The 23,184-nt window shown below is 45.6% G+C and overlaps 2 protein-coding genes across 3 annotated transcripts; one reads left to right on the top strand and one right to left on the bottom strand.

Annotated features, from left to right (window-relative positions):
• The first annotated feature begins 14,611 nt into the window (after window positions 1-14,611).
• LOC109762456 (general transcription and DNA repair factor IIH subunit TFB4) lies at window positions 14,612-19,129 on the top strand. 2 transcript variants are annotated; one of them, XM_020321319.4, is made up of 12 exons: window positions 14,612-14,882; window positions 14,959-15,047; window positions 15,246-15,516; window positions 15,603-15,649; window positions 15,911-15,948; window positions 16,036-16,081; window positions 16,314-16,367; window positions 16,482-16,550; window positions 17,381-17,457; window positions 17,979-18,074; window positions 18,672-18,779; window positions 18,863-19,129. In XM_020321319.4, exons 1-11 carry the CDS (start codon window positions 14,852-14,854, stop codon window positions 18,730-18,732), a joined length of 879 nt encoding a protein of 292 aa, XP_020176908.1. In that variant the 5' UTR covers window positions 14,612-14,851; the 3' UTR covers window positions 18,733-18,779; window positions 18,863-19,129. The 2 variants fall into 2 exon arrangements, 1 of the variants encoding a protein (XP_020176908.1); XR_002232743.4 differs by having other exon boundaries at window positions 14,640-14,882; window positions 16,460-16,550.
• A 97-nt stretch (window positions 19,130-19,226) lies between these two features.
• LOC109762468 (light-harvesting complex-like protein 3 isotype 1, chloroplastic) lies at window positions 19,227-21,317 on the bottom strand. Its single transcript, XM_020321332.4, has 3 exons — window positions 20,841-21,317; window positions 19,813-19,950; window positions 19,227-19,654 (listed from the first exon to the last, which is right to left on the bottom strand). The coding sequence occupies exons 1-3, from the start codon at window positions 21,208-21,210 to the stop codon at window positions 19,407-19,409; spliced, it is 756 nt and encodes a 251-aa protein (XP_020176921.1). The 5' UTR covers window positions 21,211-21,317; the 3' UTR covers window positions 19,227-19,406.
• Window positions 21,318-23,184: the final 1,867 nt, after the last annotated feature.

Genomic DNA, 23,184 nt, shown 5'->3' with positions numbered 1-23,184 from the left:
GCGATACAAGGCACTTCAGGGGCGAGGCGGAAACCCGCGTATTCGCGGGTTAGGGACGAGATTTTGCCGCGCCCCTCAAAAAATTTTGCTGGTCGGCCGTGTTTGCGGGCTCTGTTCGGGCTGGATTTTCCGCGTCGACCCGCATTTTGGCGGTTATTTTGCGGGTCGGGGCTTTTTGCGGGGTCTGCTAGAGTTGCTCTAAGCAGGACCACAATAACTAACTAGGACATCCCAATGCTTGTGCATTTTTTACTTCTTTTTTCCCTTTTTTTCTACTTCAATTTGCGTCTGGGCCGACCCATTGTTGAATCAGTCCTTTTATCACTATTTTTATTTTTTCTATTCATTTTTGTTTCTTTCTTCTTTTTCAAAAAATGCTCGTGCTTATAAAATTTTGTTCAGAATTTTCAAAAAAGTTTGATTATTTAAATTTTGTTCATAAAGTACAAATTTTCGCATTTAAAAAATGTATAGATATTTCAAAAAATTGTCCGTGTCTTCCAAAATTGATCAGAATGTCATAACACGAACATACTTTAAAAAGAGCAAACAAAGTGTTGAACACGGACATTTAAAAAAAAACACTACGAAATTTGAAATTTCAAGAAAAATCAAAAAATAAAAACAAAAGTTTGAAACCAATTTATTTTCAATTTCCGTGAACATTTTTTGTATTTGTGTTGAAAAAATTTAATATAGGATTATTTTCTAGATTCCAAATAAATTTTGTAAGCACGGCCATTATTTGAAATGCAGAATCGTCGAAATCGCAAACACTTAGCATGGTGCCTTGGAATGGTGATAAAAGGCCCTAGAAAACATTTGGCCCATTTGAACGATGCCGAAAAAAGGTACTACTCTGAAACTGAACCTTCCGCCCAACCCTAACGCCCTACCCAACCTTTTTCCATTTAAATCCGTGAACATTTCCTTAAATTGACAAGATTTGTTTTCAAAATCATGAATAAATTCCGTATTTAGGAACTCGTTACTTTTAAAATTTTATTTATAAAATCTCATAATTTTTTTGAATTCATAAACATTCATTTTCAAAATTAATGATTTTTTTCAAATTGGCAAATGTTCGGGCCGGCCCAAAAGGCACCCGACGGAAACGATGCCGTCGCCCTGTTGGCAAGGCCTGAGCATATTTTTTCTATTCTATTTTTTCGCTTTTTTCTTTTTTGTCAACTTCATTTTTCCCTTTTTGAACTCTATTATTCATTTTTAAACCTGTTATAAAAATTTAATTTTTTTTGGAATACTAAAACCTGTTATTGTTTTCGAATATTTTTTACAATTATAAAAGTGTTTTGGAATTTTAAAAAATCTCATTTTTTAAATATTTTTTCCATAAATTTAATTAATTTTTCCATTCTAAAAATGTTGATAAAGTTAAAAAAAAGTGTGTTCTTTGAAATTTGTGTACGACATCAATATTTGGGAATTTATTAAAAAAATTGGAAATGGTGTTCTTCTTTATAAAATTTTCATACACAATTTGAAGTTCCAAAAAATTTGACAAATTTCAATAAATAATTCGGATACAAGAAAATGTTGATTGATAATGAAGAAATGGCAAATAACAAAAGTCTTGCCCTACCGGCCTACCCGAGTCACCAACTTTGAACATGATGTGCTTCTTACCATGTATGAAATGACACCAAATTTTTCAACCATGTGGGCATGCTCATGGCAGACCTTCATGCAAAATTTGAAGGAATTCGACATCTAACACACGTTGCGTAACGTTCAGCTTTTGTTTTTTGAGTTTTTTCACCGGAAAAACCCTAGAAAATGCATAAAATGTCACAACTCAATGAAATTTACCATGAATGCTTGGCATGGTGATGCTAGTGTGTGAAAAAAAATTGGATCCATTTTAATGATGTGAAAAAAGTGCATCCAGACTTGCCTTAGCGGCCTACCCAAACCACCACCTTTGAACATGTTGTGCTTCTTGCCATGCATGAAATGACACCGAATTTTGCCAGCATGTGGACATGATCATGGCAAGCCTCTATGCAAAATTTGAAGGAATTCAGACACCGGACGCATATTGCGTCACGTTCGGCTAGTGTTTTGGGGATTTTTCACCGGGAAACCCTAGGAAATGGTTAAATTGTCAGACTCAATGAAATTTATCATGGATGCTTGGCATGGTGATGCTAGCGTGTCGAAAAAATTTGGTTCATTTTATTGAGGTGGAAAACGTGCATCCAGACTTGCCCTACCGGCCTACCCGAACCACCACCTTTGAACGTGGTGTGCTTCTTGCCATGCATGAAATGACACTAACTTTTGCCAACACGTGGGCATGCTCATGGAAGACCTCCATGCAAAATTTGAAGGAATTCGGACACCGAACACATGTTACGTCACGTTCGGCTAGTGTTTTTGGGTTTTTTCATCTAGAAAACTCTAGAAAATGCATAAAATGTCAGAATTCAATTAAATTTACCATGGATTCTAGCACGGTGATGCTAGTGTGCGCGAAAAAAATCAGTCCATTTTATTGTTGTGGAAAAAAGTGCATCCAGACTTACCCTACCAGCCTACCCAAACCACCACCTTTGAACATGGTGTACTTGTTTCCATGTACGAAATGACACCAAATATTACCTACATGTGGGCATACTCATGCCAGACCTCCATGCAAGTTTTGAATAAATTCGGACACCGAACGCACGTTGTGTCACGTTCGGCTAGTGTTCTAGGATTTTTTAACCAGGAAAACCCTTAAGAATGCATAAGACGTCAGAACTCAATGAAATCTATCATGGATGCTTAGTGCAGTGATGCTACTGTGTGTAAAATTTTAGGTCCATTATACTGATGTGAGCATTTAAAAAAACAAAAAAAGGCAAGAATGAAAAAGAAACAAAAAACGAACAATAAACCGGTCGCTGATTGATATATTTTCAATTTTTTTTATTTAATAGATGTTCAGAAATTTAGAAAGTGTTCAATTTTTTTACGTGAGCATGTTCTATTAAAACAAACAATAAACGGACATTTTTGTTTAAATAAAAAAATCTATTTAATAGATGTTTAATTTTATTTATCTGATTATTTTTATTTAAACGAACAATTTTTTAACATATCTGTACATTTTTTTTAAATGCGAATATTTGCACTTTATGAACAAAATTTATAAGTGTGAGCATTTTTTGAAAAGGAAAAAAATAAAAAGTACAAAAAATAAAAAATAAATAGTGATAAGAGGACCCGTTCAACAATTGGCTGGCCCAGCCGCGAACTGAAGTAGAAGAATACAAAAAAAAAAAGTAAATAGGCACAAGCATTAGGAGGTTCTAGTTGGTTAGTGTTGTTCTCCTCAGACCAAGAGGTCCTGAGTTCGATGGTATACGGTTTGATAAAAAAGTGGGTACGATGCCTTGTACGTGTCACATATGCAGATGGGTATACGGTTTGATGAAATGGCCATACTGCCATTATACGGTTTGTGAAGGGGGGTGTGCCGAAGCAGGCCTCTTGTTTTAGACTACAGACTCCTATGCTTTAGCATGACAATGCCTCATTTACATTTCAACTAGCTGAATGCCCGTGCGTTGCCACGAAGCAACAAAAGACATAGTTATTAAACAATTGTTTTAATCATTAATTGTGCGTCGAACATAACAACATGCGATTTGGATTTCTATAACAAATTGATTCTCTCTACGCTTCTTCCCTCGTGCTTCTTCCTTCATAGGCAATCGTGTCTCTTTAACCACTCTCTCCTGGCAAGAAGTTGAAGCAATATTTTTCTCATTGTCATTTCTTTCCCTTCACCTTTTTTTGCCACAGCGTGAGCCCTCTTTTCAAAATCTTGTATTACGTATTATATATTTTTAATGAATCAAAAAATTCTTCTCATCTCTTTTTTGGTAATTAGTTAGTTGAAAGGAAACTTAAGCAATACTGGTCAAAACTAACTAAAAGGAAACATGAACTACATGAAGTGGCAAAATCTTGTGTATAAAAACAAGAGAATAAAATATATTTTTTTCCTGGAAAGTAGACCCTCTTAAGCAACATATACTACTTCCAAACCAAAATACAAATGACATCAAAAGAGGAATATTTACTGACTCTTTCTCATGAGGGATCCTTTGACCACCTTAAGGAACAGAGAAGCTTAACAAATCAAGCTCTATGTGTGCCTTTTCTTCATCATGGACAAATAGTAAACCGTAAATCTAGAGGCAACATGAATGCAATAATTAGTTTAAGCTCTTACAGCCCCAAAAACATATGATTTTATCACCTCCAAGTTTCAACATTACATTGAGCCTAAGACAGGTTTGATTTCGCACAGTTGTAGATCAAAGGTCAAAAGTATGACTGAAAAGCGAGAAGATGTGACGAGTTTAGACTGACAAGAACATTAAGGTAGACAACCGACATGCCTGGTTAACAAAAAAATTGTGAGAACAGACAACCATCACAGGAAATATATAAATGTGTGTGCATTCTTCAGGTTCTCAACATATAACAGCGAAAATGTACAGAATGACATTTGAATGAAAGGTTCTTTTGCTATGCCCGTTCGATGTCTTTCTCTGTTATGCTCTTCCAGTTCCTTTTCTCCTATCAAAGCATGTCCTTTTCAAATCTATCAAAAAAATAGTAGCTTCCATACAGATGGGGCCTGGATCAGTGATGCGAAGAGAGAGGAATTACTCATCAAACTCAATATCGATCTAGAACCACCTCGATACTTAACTGGTGTGGGTAGGCTATGAGAACATGTCATGCGCTCTGGCTCACTCAATGCAGGAAGTAGTTCTACACACGTCAATATTTCGTACACAAGAATCAAAATATGACACATTATTCGGAAAAAAATTATAAGCCCAATGTGCAGGCAACATGATACTAATTTATTCATGCACTTATCATGCGCACAACAGGTGCATTTGAATTTAAGAATAAAGTAATCATTATTGGTATACGCATATACAAACTTTTCATGCACAAACTGAATCCTACATGCACCTGCAATCATGAATCAAACCTGCACATGTGAAATATACCTCTATATTGGTGAAGGTTGAAAAGTTTCCTATTTGGTAGCTATCTGCAATCATGCATCAACTCTCCAAATCATATCATGATCGAAAATTTCCCAATTTGGAAGTCTGCACATCAGTATAAAAAACATCAAATTGAGGGTTGGGACATCGCTAATATGATTTACTTTTTACAATGCAGTTTCACCCATAAGATGTCAAAGGGCATATGAATTTGACGCTGTAGTGATCATCTGCAGATTTTGAATTATTTCTTTTAAAACTTGTGAAAAATGATTTTGAACTATTGGCCTAGATTCAAAATCAGTCAAGAGATGATGAACTATTGTTATAGTTTTGTCCTTTTTAGTGAAGTCTGGCTACTGAAGACCTTGTGCTTGGCAAGAGCATATATATTTACCATTGTGCAGCACCGCATGAACTATCAATCGCAGATAAATGCACATCATGGTTTCCACTTTTAGAGATTCTCAAGAGACAATTCAAACTGTTTAGTACAGGTGCAAGTCTTACCTCTTTTAATCTTCTTTGAACATCTGAGATATATTGGAACAAAGTACCTGACTGTTTTAATTATGTTTGTCTCCGCTTACTTCAGTTAACTGCATGTTGTCTTCACTCTTCAGTCCGACTCACGGTTAACTACATGTTGTCTTTAGTCCGGCTCATGTCTCTGACAAACACCTATAGTTCCAAATAAACCAAGCATAATTAAATACAAGACCTAAAATTAGGGATCAACAAGCACATGTGAGGCTCCAATTGTATCCGAAGAAGTAGCAGAGTGAGGACCCTGCTTGCTGCTCCACCTTGAAATGGTAGTCCATGGACATCTCTTGCGTCCTCATCAGCAGACACTCAAGTCGTCTGCGTTCACTATATACAGTTATAGCAGCACCTTCGACAATTAGCAACCACCCTTCGAGGGATGCATATGCAATTGGACAGGAGCTGACGTACTGAACTCCCAGCATGCCTGCACGAGCGCGAGGCCTGGGTTGCGGAGGAGGAGCGGCATGGTGTCAGCGAGGAACTCCGGCGCCAGCGTGGGATACGTCAAAGATGGCAACGAACTCGCAGCGGCGGGCGTAGGCATAATTAACACACCTTGTCCTGGGGGGTCTCGTACCACACGTCCACGCCGCTCCTAGCCCATCGTTCACATTCCTCCCACACAAGCTCATGCATGCATGCAGATGCACCGTTTATAAACTTGAACACTTGAAATGGCACCTACCTTGGTGATGGGTCGGGGGAGGCATCGAAAGGACCTGCATAATTAATCGGTCAGCCGACGATGTGAGCCTGTAGGCTGCCCCTATCGATAGTTGATACACCTTTTTTTTCGTGCACGCCATGACATGAGATTAGCTAGCTCGATCTCTCTGACTCTCTCAACACTTGAGGTCATTCGATCAATCGTCTTTACCCTAAACGACCTATGTTAAATAAGCAAGCCATGCTGTGTACATACCTCTCATTCTCCATCGGGATCTGGACGAACACCATGGGGAAGTAGGTTGCGGAGCCGGCAGCCTCTTTGTCTCACGGCAGAATGGTCGGCCACCGCCGGCAGCGGCTCATCTCATCTTCGCCGCGGCGCTAATCGTCCTGAGGAAGACCATCTGGGCGAGCACCATAACCGAATGGCCATGCATATCATCACCGCGCCTCTGAGCAGCAGCACACAGCGGCACGGAGAGAGCGCTCCACGCCCAGAGCAGCAACTGCAGGGCGGCGGCCACCGACGGCGAGAGGGAAACGGTCAGCCAGTCGACCGCTGTTAATATCGCAAAGCAGGAGAAGTCGACGCAGGCGGGACGCGGGGGACGGAGCCGAAGATTTGTACTGGAGATGGTGGCGGCCATGAGAGGCGGCGGCCATGAGGAGAGTCGCGAGAAGATGGGATGAGGGAAGTGGATGGGCGGTGGTTGATGGGGTGGAACCGTGGACGAGGAAACTGCTTCGACTCCCTGCGTTTGGGTGGGTTGGGAGCGGAGAGGGGAGATCATGGGTGGGCATCACGAGGGGATCGGGAGCGAGGGGTTGGGAGGAGGGGAAGGGGGTCCTGGCTAATATTTTTCAGGAAGAAATCGTGTGAGGGAGCCAGGCTAATATTTTTTTCAGCAAGAAATCGTGCGAGGGGACCAGGGAGGTCGAGCGGGGAAGCGAAGGTGGTCGAACCGGAAGGTTGAACCATCACGACGTTCGATTCTCCTTTAATAGTAGAGATGAGTAAGTTGGGGCAGTCACCATAGACTTTGTCAGTTGCCCTTGCCTCCAGCGGGACATTTTGTGGGGCAAGGGGCTACTTGTATCTTCCTAGAGCATATTTATAACTATTAGTAGCGTATTTATCGTCTTCAACGACAACCTTTTGGCAAAGGGTGTGATGTTGTCGAGAGTAAAGGCACTCTAATTTGTTCTTCTCATGTTGTGGCAACATTTCAGAATCTGTATGTCTGGAAATTTGGTGTGTCCAACCTTGCATATTTTAAGTTTATATCCTCGCAGATTCGTTCATATGGATCTGATGAGTATATGTGTTAGTGTTTATGTTCCTTTTTGGTGGTGTGACCCGTTGTTACTTTGGAGTCCTACTTTACCGTTTTGGTGAAGATCATGTTGTCCGACTACCCATACCTCTAGGGGGTTATCCCGGTCCCAAATACGTTCAATGTTCACGGTTTCAAGACGGTTCAATAAATAGAGTATCCGACCTTTGGGAGGAGCAATAAAGCTGAGCATTTTAGCCCTTCAAAAATGCATGCAACATCACCACATGTGCACGTTCTATCTTGCAGGTCAATTGCTCCCAGCCACCACATGGTACTATTAGCGAGTTAGAAATTAATTCGACCCACGTAATATCACCATATAAGTGGTCTGACGTAGAGAAAGTTTGGAATCCAAATCAGACAACCATGTATCATCGATATCTCCACTGGTTGGTTGTGACCATCAATCGGGGCGAACAGTGTTGCGTGCTAGACGTACACTAGTAGATGATACAAATGTTGATGTATAAATACGGCTTTCTTGTATATATGTTCATGGGTGAGGCTTTCTTGTATATATGTTCATGGGCGAGGAGCCGAGGAGTGAGAAGCAGCAGGAATTCAGGATGTACTACCATGGCCGTGGATACTTGCACTACACAGACAAGAGGCGAAGGCGAAAAGAAACCTTGCATATGCTCGATTTTCTTCATGTTTGATATCTAGATCAACACATAGTTTACTCCTCGTGAAACACGCTTCCTAACACAAAGTAGCAATGACGGTTGAGAGCTATGCAGTCAGGGAAGAAAAAAAAGCGAGAAATGAGCTCGCAACACAAAATTCGCAGCAATACACTTTTATGTTGTTGCATAGTTTCCCTTCAACACATCATGTACTATTTTCATCCGTCATATGATTTTGCTTCTGTCTATATTATTTTTTTGCATGGTTACGCTACAATTTGCCATTGTCTTGTGGCATGGTTTAGCGACAAAATATTAGTCTTATAGCATGGTTTCACCATGATACGGATTACCTTCTATTTTGTGACATGTTTCTGTCACAAAATAAATATACACCCATGGCGTCATGCCACCTTGTTCAATCTAAGGCCGCAGGCAGATACTTATGCGCCGATTAAAATTAATCAAGTCCAGCTCTACTTCAGCTTTTTTTAGGGGATGCTCTACTTCAGCTCCGTACTGAACTTGGTGGGTGGCATTTGTTCAGCAAGATTTTATCACCTTTTCAATTTTTCCACGGAAAAATAAAGAAAATAATGCAAGAAAATACTTCTGCCATACTTTTTGCCTAAAGCAGCATGCAACAATATGTAAAGTCCTCCGGCAAAAAGAAACAATATGTAAAGTCTCTTGACCAGCTTACTGATCTTTCTGTTGAGTGTGGAACCCGCCCCTATCTCGTTTCCCGAGGGACATCTCCAAGGGTGTTCTTTAAAACTTCTCTCTTACTTGTCCGCAAAGAGAGCATATCTGTGGACATTCTCTACTTGTTTGTGGGCAAAGTGGAACCAACGACGTCCCTTGTTTGTCTGGACATATTGCATTAAATTGTATCGAAATTCATCCTAACTCAAGCGTCCGAAAACATCACATACACGATATTGCAAATAAACTTATTTGCTATCAACGTCAACTACCACCCGTGCTATGAAAGGGACCTCATCGGAGAGGGAGGCTTTGGCTGCTACACTTGAGCTTTGATGTGTTGTAGGTACCAACAGGCGTCTTGGATATGGGAGATGGCCACAACTTTATGGCCCTCCATATTTGCTCCTTCGAACTCCCCTTTAGTGGTGGCCTGCACACGGGCGATGTATTGGTGGGCGGCGATGAGGCGTTCGCCCTGACAGCTGGTTCGGCTTCAATTAAGGTTTCGTTGATGACAGACTTAGAGCAACTTTAGTAGACCCTGCAAAAATACAACCCGCAGAGCGCGTTTGTGGGTTCACGAAAATCGTTTTTGCGGGTCAAAATCATACGCGGCCGAGCAGAACCCGTATCTAAACCTGCATAATTTGAAAAAAATGTTTCGCGGGAGAAATTGCACGAACAGAGTTCATCACATACTATATTGTTCATGGCATACTACATAGTTCATCACAACTAGAAGCATAATTGTACTACATACTACGTTAAACTAGTACTAGGGGGTCGGATCTGACGGCGGCGAGATCGCGGCAACTGGACGACGCCGGAGAGAAGCCGGGCGCTCAATCCTCCTCGCCGGAGCTGCAGAGATCGACGTACTTCTCCGACTGCTCCTTGCGGATGTGGCGCCACTCCTCCGCCTTCTCGTTGGCGGCGACGTTGTCGGCGACCGCCTGCCGCCACTCGAGGGCTTGGAGCTCCTCGGCGTGGCGCCGGCGCTCCTCCTCCTCGCGCACGCTCCGCTCGGCGATGGCAGCGGTGACGGCGTCGAAATCCGCGATGTAGTCCTCGGGCCCGATGACTCCGCGGCGGTCGAGCGGAGCGGGCTCCTCGGGCTCCTCCTTCACCGGGATGAAGTCGAACGGCGCCAGCGGCTCCGGTTCCTCCTCCTCGTCCGACCACTCCCTCTTCACGGGGAGGAAGCCCGCGGCGGCGGCGGAGGAGGATCCGACGTAGGAAGACCGTGCGGAGGAGAAGGACGCGTGCCGGCGGTCATACTCCTCCGTCTCGCGGCGGTCGAAGCTCGCCGGCGGCGACAGCCCGTGGTTGGTCCACTTCCGCGCACCGCGCTTCCTCGCGCCGTCGGACCGGACGCGCCGCTCGCGCTCCGGGTCCCTCTCCCGGCCGGATCTGCTGCCGGAGGCGTGTCCGGAGCTCCACATTCGCCCCCACATGGCGGCTGGAGGCGGGGCGGAGGGTCGCTGGCGGCGAGAAATTGGGAGAGGGGAAAGGGGAATCGGGTGGCTCGCGGCGGCGGGGGATAGGGTTTGGACCCGCAAAAGGGTCGCGGAACCGCACTTATAGCGCTCGGGGGGCGGTTTGCGGGCCGGGCGAGTATGCGGGGCCGGTTCTGGCCGCAAAATAGGCCCGAGCCCGCATACTCGCCGGAATTTTTGCGGGGCCTGCTAGAGTTGCTCTTAGCCTACCGGTGGGCTACAACATTGCCGCACTAGGGTGGCAAGGTAGCCCTACTCTGCTCTATTGGACTTTTTGTTAGAACGGTCTGACTTTATTCACTGATTAAACTTACATCCCTTCAAAGAAATCAAACTATGAACGGACAAGAAGGATTCCTCCCCTACCCCTACCCCGACCCCGCTCTCGCTAGGGTTCCTCCCCTAGCGACATCCCGCCGCCGTCGGCCGTCCTAGCGCCCCCGCGCCGCCGACGGGCGCCGGTTGCTCGAGCCCGGCCCCGCCCCTCCCTCCTCCCTCCCGGATCCGCCCCTGCGCCGCCTCCCTGGGAGGTGGCCGGGGCGGCACGCGGCCTCCTCCTCCTAGGCGGCCCCCTCCCCCTTTCCCCCCACCGCCGCCGGCGGTCGCCACCGGCGCTGGCCCGGGTGGTGTCGGTGGCGGCGGGACTTCCAGTCCCCGCGCGCTTGTTTCTTCTTCCCAGGGCAAGAGACGGCGGCGGTGCAGCTCGGTTTGGTGGCGGTCCGGCCCTGCGGTGGTGGCCGGCGGCGAGCGAGGTGGCGGCGCAGCTCCATGGCTGCGGGACGGCTTGGTTGCGGGGTGGTCGGCGGCGCGCCCCCGGCCCAGATCTGGGCCCTGCAGGCCCCATCTGGGTCCTAACGGGCCGACCTCCGGCGCGGCTTCAGTGTGGTGGGGAGGAGGAGGAGCTTGGACTGGGGGCGGCAACGCCGACGGTGTGCCTGCTGCAGCGCGAAGGTGGGAGCTCCACGAGCATATGAGGGCCTGGCCGGGCCTGTGGCCCCACGGGCCTGGTATGCTCCTGCTATTGCGTCCGGTCGGCTACCGTCATTGACAGTGGGGGTTGAGCCCTCCCGCGTGCCGACGGTGTTGCTGCCTCTAGTCCCGGCTCCTGCTCTTCGGTGTGCAGACCTCTCTTCGTGTTGCCATTGTGAGACGGCGTGGAAGCCTCAAGACCATGTTGGTGCAGGATGGTGGTCGGTTTGGTGGCGGGCTCTGGAGCGCCCGAGGTGAAGGTTGGGATCGGGAGAAATCCCAGTCGGCTTGACCGACACCGACCCGGTGGCGCCTGAGGGTGCCATCGGACCTCCCTGGAGGGCGTTGGGGGCTACCCTTCCTCTCTCCTCGTCGCGTATCGGGGGAAACTCTTGGCAGCAGCGTCGTCACCGTCGCGTCCCTTCTTGGAGGTGTTGATTGGTACCGGCGCTTCGGAGTCTAGGAGCTAGGTGGGAGATTTCCGGCGGGCGCAGTGGTTGCGAGGTTTCTTCTTTTTTGTTGATCCGCCGTTGTCGGCATTTGTTTCTTTTGTCTTTCTCTTTCGGTTTTTTGGGGCGTGTCTATGTTGTTTCCGCCCCAGCACCTATCGTTGGTTGTATTGGTTGGTTGCTTTGTAATACAAAGCGGGGGAAACCCTTTTTCGGAGGATGGACAAGAAGGATTTCCGATACAACCAAAAGTATATCAAAATTCTTTGATGTTGTTGACTATGGCTTTATCTTTTGTATCATCACTTTTTCTCGAGCCGTCAGCGAAAAAACTGCAGAAGACCAAATTAACCTACACAAAATGAAATAACCCCGTAGGTCTGAAAAGCCACATAAGCCTTCCACCCCAATAGATGATAACCTAAGATCGTTGAACACACTGTGGCCACGGACACACGCCCCAAGTCAGGTTACCAACCCTTCGCTTCGATGTCGCACTGTTGGGGAAGAAGATCAGAAACACAAAAACATGAACAAAAGAACTATTGACCAACAAAACTTGACCTCACACTTGCTTCCACCGCCTCCTCCACCTTAGCGAAGCGTTGGACAATAACCCATTGGATCTAGATATGACAATCCAGGAGAAACAAAATATCACATGCTCCCCGACGTGTACCGTGTCTGTCTAGATAATTAGACCAGAATGAAAATAAAATTGTGGGACTTCTATTTTCTGCAGCATTGACTTCCATGTCGAGACGTCTCAACCATTGATATAGAAAACTAACACTAAAATTTATACTACTCTCCGATGTTGATCCATGGCCCCCACATCTTTAGTTGCCGAAGAAGCCACCAGAGACAAGGGGAGCGGGCGAAAACACTAGCTAGAAAACGAAGCTTCCCTACCTCCGTTGGCTTAGGGTTTACTTTTTTCAGTTTCACTAAAGCACATCTAGACGCGCGCTAACTATTGCACATTTAACTCCTATATCATTGATTTTAGCGCAACTTAGGGTTTATTGTGCAAAAATTCAAAACAAAACTTGTAGACGAAAGCTAAGTCGAACCATGAACTTTCAATTTCGGAAATCAGCACACCAAACTCTCTGATCTCGGTATATTTCGAACCTTGAGAGCTTTCCCAAATAGGGATTGTCTACGTGGTAGGTCCAATCTCGGAATTGTTGACTACGGAGATGATTGTGCCGACCCACCAGGCGCGAAGCGACTTTTTTCGTAACATGTGATGTGAAAATATTGGGCCGACCAACCAGGCATGAAGCGATTTTTTTCGTAACATGCGATGTAAAAATACATCGAAAAGAGACGCCCGGCCGAATCAAACTTGCGACCTGGCGATGCTTTACTCCTCGTGCTAGCCACTAGAACTAATGACAGTTAGTGCTATAGTGACAGACGCAAATAATTTAACAACAAACCGCAGCGGCGACATTTAGAAACATTTTTAAGGGAAAATAAATATTAAAAACATAAACCATTTTTGAAATCTCCTAAGAAAATAAAGTGTGAATCCATTTTTAAAAAATAACAAGTTAAAAAAACACAATCAATTTTGAAAAAAGCAAACAATTTTTTAAACGTAAAGACATTTTGAGAAAATTGTATTTTTTTTGAAACCTGAACAATGTTTGAAAATGTGAACAGTTTTTGAAAAACTAAAAAATGAGAAAAAAATTTGAAACCCAAACAAAATTTTAAAGTGCAAAAACATTTTGAAACTTTTAAAATGGGAACAAATTTTGAAACCTGAACAAATGTGTAAGAACAATGTTTGTGACATCTAAAAAATGTCATATAGTTTTATAAAATGTTTGTGACATCCAAAAAGAAAAAAGAAAAAAATAAAGAGACCAAAAGTATAACAAAGAAGGAAAGAATCAAAGAAAACCAATGAAAAAAAACAAAGTATAATGAAGGAAAAAAATAAACCTGAAAACAATAAGAAAACAAAGAAAAACCACAGGGAACTAAATAGAAAAAAAAATCAGAGCAGAGCAAGCGCGTGAGCGCTAATGGGTCGGTCCGATTTAACTTGCCATGTCAACAAGTCTCACAAGGTTCAAAGTAGACCAGGATCAGAAAGTTTGGTGTGCCGATTTCAAAGATTAGAAGTTCATGGTCTGATTTAGCTTTTGTTTATTTTCTAGAGAGAGAAAATTTAACTTTCGTCTACAAGTTCATGGTTTGTTTTGTACTTTTTCCGTTTACCATGTACCACTACTCCCTAATGTCTCATTTTGAGGGATAAAGCCAATTTATGTTGATCACGGGCCACAACTAGTGGGATACAATTTGTGTCATGTGATTGACCAAACTAGGAATGAAGACCAGGAGCTAAAGATAAAGAAAATCTAGCTAACTATGTGCGTCAACATTAGCTGCACGACCTTTAAAAATAAAATTACAATTAAAAAGAATTGCTCTAGTTTTGATCTTTTTGACGATTGCATCCATGATGCCATGGCTTCCTTCAGCATTATACTCTCTCTGTTCCTAAATATTTGTCTTTCTAGAAATTTTAACAAGTGACTACATATGGAGTAAAATGAATGAATTTACGCTCTAAAATATGTCTACATACATCCGTATGTGGTAGTCCATTTGAAATATCTAAAAAGACAAATATTTAGAAACGGAGGGAGTAGTACGTATTTTGGGCCATGCATACTCACCGGCCAGCCTATTATTAGTGTTTAGCGGGCCTCAGCGACACGTGAACCCACCGACCGGGCCTGGAAGACCGCCGGCCTGTTTCTTTCTAAGTCGAAGCCCGCCTCTCCACAGGCCACAGCTCATCTCCCAGCCGCAGCCCGCAGCCACGGCACCCCCTCCCCCTCCGCCGCCGGCGCCGCCCAGCTCCCCGTTCCCCGGCCGCGCCCACGAGCAAGCGCGGGCGCCGCTCCGCGAACCGGAGCCCCGTTAGAGCCAACCACCGGACGCCGCTGACCACCGAGCGCCCCAGCTCCGTCTCCGCCGGCGGCGATGACCTCGGCGCACTCCAAGCTCTACTCCGGTACGCGCCCCTCTCTCCTCGCCGTGTTCCGCGACGACCCCGCGTCGCTCGAGCTGACCGACAACACGCCTCGCAGATGACGTCAGCCTCGTCGTGGTGGTCGTCGACACCAACCCCTTCTTCTGGGCCGGCGCCGCGCTCCCCTTCGCCGACTTCTTGTCCCACGTACGCGACGGCCGTGCTCCTGAAACCCTAACCCTCTCCTCCCCCCTACCTGTTTCCCCTTTCGATTTGTAGGCATTTTTGGAGCATATCGGGGGAGCCGGCTCTCCCCTGATCTAACCAATTTGGTTTGATTTTAGTTTCGGTTTCTCCAAATGCTTCATCCTTCGATGTTATTAACTGAGCTCTGCGCGGGTGCAGCTGATCCACTTCGTGAACTCGCTCCTGCTGCTGAGCAACCTCAACCACGTGGTCATCATCGCCGCGGGTGTCAGCTCCTGCGCCTACGTCTTCGACTCGGGCAATGCTGGTGCCTCCGGCGCGGCAGATGTTGCTGAAACCTTAGGCAAGGCGAGCCGCAAGATGGAGGAGTTCATTAAGCAGGATGCCCGTGAGACTGCCAGCAATGGCACCGTTGCTGATGGCGGTGCGGCGTCGCTGTTTTCTGGCGCGCTGTCCCTTGCTCTGTGCTGTATCCTATGATCAAGTTTCTTGCTCGTTGTGCATTGGCCTCTTTACCTTGGTGCATTTGTGTCCTTAATAATATGTGATGTTCAGATATACAGAGGATTTTTCGGTCTGGCACTCGGCATCCGCAACCCAGGGTGAGTATACGTTTTTTCCGTGATACTTGGTTTTGACCCCTTTTCGTATTTACTGATGAAGTTATGTACAAGGGATAGTGTATCAGTTAGTGTACATGATTGCAATGGGCATAATTGACCGACAAAAAATACTCAATAGACTGATAACAACCGGGCCTGTAGTTGATGACATTATTAATATGTGTTCTTTTGAATTCTTTAGCCGGTATTCTTACACATAAAATACCTTAGCACCATCTCTTATGCTAACATGAAATGCAGATTTTGTGCCTGCAGGGTTCTCCAGACGGACCTGAACAGTACGCATACTTCTTCCTCAGTACTGTATTTTTTATGCACATATATAATTTCTTGGACTTATTCTTACTTGGCCAGATGATCTGCAGATATGTGGCAGTGATGAATTCAATATTTTCGGCACAGCGTTCAATGGTATTACATGAACTGCCTTTCTTATTTAATAATACTGGATTTGGGTTCGTTGGCGGTTTCTTTTTGTTGTGATTTACTTTGGATTCTGTTACTTTTCGAGCTGTGGGAATTTTAGTATGTTCGAACTGCAAGCAACAGTAACATGTTGACATACATCAATAGTTTAATTGTTTAAATCTTTCACTGACTACTTCCATGGTATCTTACTCGAAACGTTTAACAAATCTTGTAGGTTCCAATCGATACATGTATCGTGGGGACACAAGACTCTGCTTTCTTGCAGCAGGTGATATTCTTTGGTGCCCTCTTGTGTTTTACTGATCATATCGTCATTTCCAAGCTTTGCCCGCATAACACTTTCTTTTCCTTGCTAATTAGATATTGTTGCCTCATTTCGCAGGCTTCATATATAACAGGAGGAGTTTATATGAAGCCCCAAGAACTAAGTGGTCTATTTCAGTACCTTGCTGTAAGTTATTTTGGCCCCTACCACGCAACTCAGTTATTTTCTTCTGCAGTGCTGTCTCTTATCATTCTAGAAGTGTGATATATTCATATGAAGCTTATGGTATCCCTTTATTATGGTCACATTCTCCTCCATCATATTTTACATAATATAGTATGGAAAGGAGAATATGACAAAATCCGCATGTAATGTTTCATTGGAAGTTGTGTACAGGTGGCATATCTGAACTGATCCTCTAAAATAATTTGGAATGCAGCCAGGCTATAAAGCCAAATACACAATCACAGGCTATGTTCATCTGCTAATCCCATCGCATCGTCACCTTTTCTTTTTCGCAAACTGAAGAACAAAAAACTATCACCCTACAAGTATACCGACTTGCCTTCCATATTTAAATGCGCAGATATGCTTATAGATTGCGCTAATGATACGTTTGTGGTGGAGTTGAGAGCTTTCTGTTTCAATTGGTAAATATATATAAATTATCTCTGTACCAACTTCAGGTATTAGAAACACTATCTAGATTCAATATTAGAAACATTATCTAGGTCATGACACTGTATGTTTGTGAATTGGTTTGACACTGGTTCTATAAATCTGAGTTGGATATCCATACATGGTCTGACAGAGTGTGTACTGATTGTATTGTGATGCAAATCTCTTGTTTCAGTGGCTTACCTTTCTTTGGCTGTATAAGAGATTTTGTCTGTTTACTTGTCTTTGAAATGGTTCCCCTCTGTGTCTGCCTACATTATATTTTGAGTGTTTTTACTTTTATCTTAGTACAAGTGATTAGTTATCTTGAGTTCATGACTCATTCAGCAAATATGCAGGCTGTATTTGCAACGGACTTGCACTCGAGAACTTTTCTGCGCCTCCCTAAGACCCTGGGAGTGGATTTCCGTGCCTCGTAAGTTATTTTCTGTTTTCTCTCTGATAAGCATATATCTGTTTATGCTGCAAATCCTCAAGGGATTAATTGAACTAGTATTTCAAGAGTCTTTATCACATAACTCTGAGGTGCTAGCTATAAAGTTGTTGACATGGCATAATACTACAGCAAAGCTGCAAAAGTCATGCAAATTTAAGTTTAAAAAAAGCGCTAGGTGTTAATTGTGTGTTTCGCCACCGCCTTGAGCTTTTCTGACCAAAGCGCGTGCTTAAGCACAGTTATGTGCACATTAAGCGTAATTACAGGCTAGGCATTTTGCTATCGCCTAGAGCCTAGGCGTGCTTAAGCACCCGCTTAGGCGCTCCTTTTTCAACCATGCCAAATTATGAGGAACACACAGCTGATTTGTTTCTGAAGTTGTACTTTACCAAAGATCTGGTTGGGGTACCAAATAAAGGTTCATATTGTTCTTAGTTCTGCTCAGTTTGCCGATGTCACTGACAGTCAACAGCCTCTTAACTTGTTTTACTGCTCCACAGATGTTTCTGCCACAAGAAGACTATTGACATGGGATATGTTTGTTCAGTTTGCTTGTCAATATTTTGCAAGTACCATAAGAAATGTTCAACCTGTGGGTAAGTTATAGCTTTAATTTTCAATAATTATTTGTATTTCTTCTGGAGAGGTTTAATTTTACTTTCAGTAATAATCAGTCCTCCTCGTTTCCATGTACCCATAGGTGTGATATCTGAATATGTTTCTCTGCTTTCTTTCCCGGCTGTCCCTCTCCATCCAAGTCCGAGATTTGTTCCTGAATTTTAATCCTAGATTGATATCTCATTGCCCACAATGCAGCATTGCTTATGCTGAACATTTTCCCTGAGAAGAGAAATTTAGATGCATGTTAATCTACTCAGTTTACTTGCCTACCTGAACAGCTATACATTGAGCTTTGTGTGCTCTCAATTTCTTTCGCATTTGATTTAATATTATGCCTACTTAAAATACCTTTGTATTTTCTTATTTTGGTGTGAAGATGTCATGAAATATGTTCGGTCTAGCAGGTTACAGTTATCTGTCCAACCTTTCTCGTGTTATTCCCTTCAGCTGCAAAATGGTTGTACTCTCAGTTTGTTTTGTAAAGTTGTTACCGCTTTCTCTGATGTGGTGTAATTCACATAGTTACCCCGATGCAGCAACAGAAAGTTTAAATTTGTGTGCTACCTTTGCAGGTCAGAATTCAGCCGTGTCAGCATGCCGGATTTGAATTCCTTGCCAGATCAAAGGCAGTAGTAGTCTGTAAACAGGGAAATGCCAGACTGCATACTGTTTCTTCACAGGTTTGTGTGATGCGCTTTTCAGAATTGAACTTTCTTCGATGGCTTAAAACATCTGATTTCATACCATCATCAATTTTCTACAGGCTGAATCGCTGCGAGGAGGGGATCATGTGTGTATATTCGAGGGGCTACCAATGTATTAAGTACTAGGGAAACTCAAGTGCAATTTTGTGGACATTATCCCGAGTGAAGAATGTGCATTAGTTTTGGAGTACTATTTCATTCTTCTTTGGGAGCTTCACCCTGAACCTGTAGCCCTTGAAACCTTGCTAAGCTGATGCAAAACATTGTCGGGAATTAGATAACTTCTTATACAGCTTTCTTTGGGATTTGCTTTGGTGAAATTATAATCCCGACTAGATCTCCAGTGCATATGCATGCTATAATCCTGACAACAAGATTTTGTATCATAACCCTGCAATGATATGCAGCAGCAAAACGTTCAGCTAAATAACCCGCAGAAGCGTTTACCTCTAGGCTCTAGCACATAACTGAGTCCGTACTTTTTACAAGATGGCATAGTTATTACAAAGTTTTGAAAAAGAAGGCTGATAAAAAAATGGTACAACATAAGTAGGAGAAAGTCTGCATCACCCCTCTCAGCCACCGCAAAATTCAACTTCCAAGCTATTTCTTTGGCCCGGAAGGGGAATCATCTTGCCAAGTTGACTGCCATTGCTTGTCGTAGAACGTTGACTCGTCAATGAGCTTCTTCAGATTGTCGATGTCCTCGTTTTTCCTGACCAGCAGCACCCCAGCCACAGCAACAAACAACAGGGTTTTGCAGAAGAAGTTGCCCATTTGGTCGACAAGCCCCACGCCCGTCAAGCTATCGACAAAGTAAGCCATGAAGAAGCCCACCATGGCAGCACGGCCTGCATAGACATTGGTTACAAAGTTAGAAGATGTGAAAAGGCCAAAGGTGTATCTAGAAATGAATGTACTGTTCTTTCTGTACAATGCCATACCGCCCGTTTGAATCGATCGAAAGCACATAATTTTGTTATTTAAACCGAAAGGATTCAAGAATAACCATTTAGCTTCTCGGCTTCGGGGAGATGGAACCGCTTGATCCATGCCCACCATGGGATAATTGAAGTGTCGAACACAACGGCATCTTCGCTGCTACTTGCCTCCGGGGAATCTTCAAGCCATTTCCTCCTCCTGGCCTCTGGAAACAAACAAAGATGCCATTCAGCCCCATCAGATTGTCAGGAATGCAATGTTTGTTCCATTCACTGCAGCACATCAACAGGTGGCATGAGCTTTGCATTGCAAAATAGCCAGTCACATGCCACATGTGTACAAACTCTGTGCAGGTTAATTCATGCAAAAATACTACAGAAATGTAAAACAGCTGGCAGGGTAGTTCAGTTTGGAATTACTAGTTCAGAAGATATGTGGATTTGAATCTTGAAGCCAGTTCCAACTAAAGTTAGTACTTTTATGTGAGCTAGTTTACATAAAGTAGTGATTTCCCGACGGAAGCGGTCAAGTCTTCGAACCTTTCCATCTAATAACACTCTTGAGAAACAGAGTAATGCGTATGGAGGCATCGAAACCATGCAAAAAATTTCCATGGATGTGGAAATTCATTGTGAACCACCAAAGGGGAGGATGCATGCAGTGTTAAATCGGCACACGCTGCGCTGAAGATGGAGATGACTATATCTGTGAATAATGCGCAACACGCTCCGATAGGCCTGGAAACCAATGGAGAGCACAGCACATAGCTGCAAATCTCTCTGCTTCGGCTTGTACCATCCTGACTCCTGAGCATTATCTCATCAAGCACTAGTCCTAGCAACTGAACCCGAAAGGTAAGTAGCTAACACGCGATGTCGAACGAAAGGAGGCATCGCCGGCAACATATCGTGCAACCATTTGTAGAATCCTCAAGCAAATGTATGCACCTACTCTATTTGTAGACGGGCTATCCCGTGTAATTCCCCCATCCGGATCCAGATAAAATGCTGTGATATGTTGGGCCTACTGTCTACTGTTACTACTTAGCAGAAGCGTGAAACCCCTAGTGGGGGGAGGGGGGAGCAGCAATCTCACCGGCGTCTATGACGGCGTCCCAGTCGACGGCGCCGCCGGTGTTGCCAAACCGGCTGAGGTCCCAGGTCCCGTTGACCCACCTCGAGTCCTGGAACTTGGGCGACGCCACCGCCTCGGCGACCGGAGCGGCGGCGGCGGCGACCGGAGCAGCGGCAGCGGGAGCGGCGGACCCGTTGGAGGCGGCGGGGGAGGGATCCGCCTCCGCCGGCTTGGGCGGCGCCTCGACGGGGGCCTCCCCGGCGGCGGCGGCGAGGCGGCGGTGGGAGCGGAGGCGCGGGAAGGGGGCGAGGTGGAGGCGGTGGGGCCTGGGGCCGAGCTGGGGCTTGAGCGAGAGCGGGTGGGCGGAGAAGGTGGAGGTCGCCATGGCCATGAGTAGAGCTCCCGCTGAAGTGGGCTCAGCTCCGCTCCCCACTCTATCCCTTCTTCCCCCTTTGAGGATAGAGTGAGAGGAAGAGAGAGAGGGGCTTGGACAGGGCACACGCACCGCGTGCCTTATGCTTGGCCTTTTTGCTGAGGTGGCGCGGCCTACGTGGACGTGTGGATGGGGCCTCGTCCTACGTGTGCCTCGTGGTGGCGCACACAACACATTCTTGGCAAATAATAGTGCAAACGGGTTAGGGCATCTCCAACACGGGTCACCAAAACACGTGCAAATATTTAGACCGAACGGTTCCACCAAATCAGCCCGGGCTGGTCCGGACGTCCGAAACCCCACGGTCTGACCCTAAATCGGGGGGGGGGGGGGGGGGGGGGGGTTCTACGTTCGCCACGTCAACTCTGACAGTCAGGAGCTACCCAAAATCAAGCCGACGTCTGCGCAATTTCACAATCCATCCTCTCTCAATCCCGCCTTTGTCACGAGATTGAGGTCTCGTCGGACTAGAAGAACTCCAACAATGCAACAACGTCAGCGCTACACAAGAACGACACGTGAAGGAGAGGGCGAAGAAGAAGGCACACATGGCCGCTTAGGACAGAGCTCCGATTCCTCCACATAGGACCGCCGTGTTGGTGTCGCACAGGCAATCGCAGCCCTGGCCCACCCAGTACAAGGCATCGTACTACTACGCCACCGCGCAGTACAATCATCCCGACACATAGGGCGTGTTTGGTTGCCCGCACCGAGCCCAACCAGGCCCGCGCGGGAAGGGAGAGGCCTGTTTGGTTGCCTGGTTTTCCTGTTGGGCCTGCATCACACGCTTCTCAAAGCAGCCCAGAGCCTGGCTCGCTGGAAACCCTCGGATCGGCAGTTTCTCGCGAGCCAGGCTGAGTGCGGCGCGAGGTCGCTGGGCGGGAGCGAGGCGCGGGCGAGGGGGGATGGTAGGAGATGGAAATCTGGAGCGCCGTCCCGGCGCCAAATTAGCCTCACCCCCTTTCACTCGCTCACCCATAGCCACTGCCCCCTTTCTTCTCCACTGCCTCACCACCGGCGGCGGCTGCGATTTCAGATCTGCGCTATAGGCGGCGGCGGCGGAAGAGGCGGCGGCGTTTGCGGCTGATCTGGTGCTCCCCTTGCTGTTGGCCACCGTCTGGTCGACCTACTCTGTGCCTTGGCTCCCCCTACGCCGTCCTCGTCTCCGATGCCGGTAAGCAGCACCCCTCCCCCTTTGTTAGCTCAGTGGTTAGGCCTTTAAGCTAGGTGTAGGATCGATTTCCCACTGAACGAACCATCGATGTCGACTAGGTTATGGACGCACGGATGAGGCTGATAATCCAGGCAACAACACTGATTAGTGTGATTCAGGCATGGGTCATGTTCATGCACCAGAGAGCTGTTCGTCGTGCTGGGAGACCATTGATCCGCTATGGTCCATTGTTTCCCCGGGAACAGGAGAGGATCCAAAATCTGAACTACATCTACAACTGCAATGACGTCGAGGCTCTGTGGATGCTTAGAATGAAAAGAGCACCATTTGCCAGGCTTGTCGAGACCTTCAGGAGCAGGGGCCTGTTACAAGATAGCATCAACACCAGTGTCGAAGAGCAAGTGGCCATGTTCCTCCATGTTGTTGGCCATAAGCAGAGGTTCAGGGTCATTCACAACACGTTGAGGAGGTCAATGGAGACCATCTCTAGGTACTTCAAGTAGGTGCTTTTTGCTGTTGGGGAGCTTAGAGGAGAGATGATCAGGAGACCATCTGGCCAGACTCCACCAAAGATTCGCGGAAGCCCAAGATGGTATCCATACTTCAAGGTGAGCATTGACAATATACACTTTTCTGAAGGAAATATGCCCTAGAGGCAATAATAAAGTTATTATTTATTTCCTTATATCATGATAAATGTTTATTATCCATGCTAGAATTGTATTAACCAGAAACTTAGTACATGTGTGAATACATAG

The sequence above is a fragment of the Aegilops tauschii genome, chromosome 6, assembly GCF_002575655.3.
Source record: "Aegilops tauschii subsp. strangulata cultivar AL8/78 chromosome 6, Aet v6.0, whole genome shotgun sequence".
Classification (NCBI taxonomy): Eukaryota; Viridiplantae; Streptophyta; class Magnoliopsida; order Poales; family Poaceae; genus Aegilops; species Aegilops tauschii.
The sequence above is the reverse complement of the archived record's forward strand: the minus strand, read 5'-3'. Positions and strand labels throughout refer to the sequence as shown.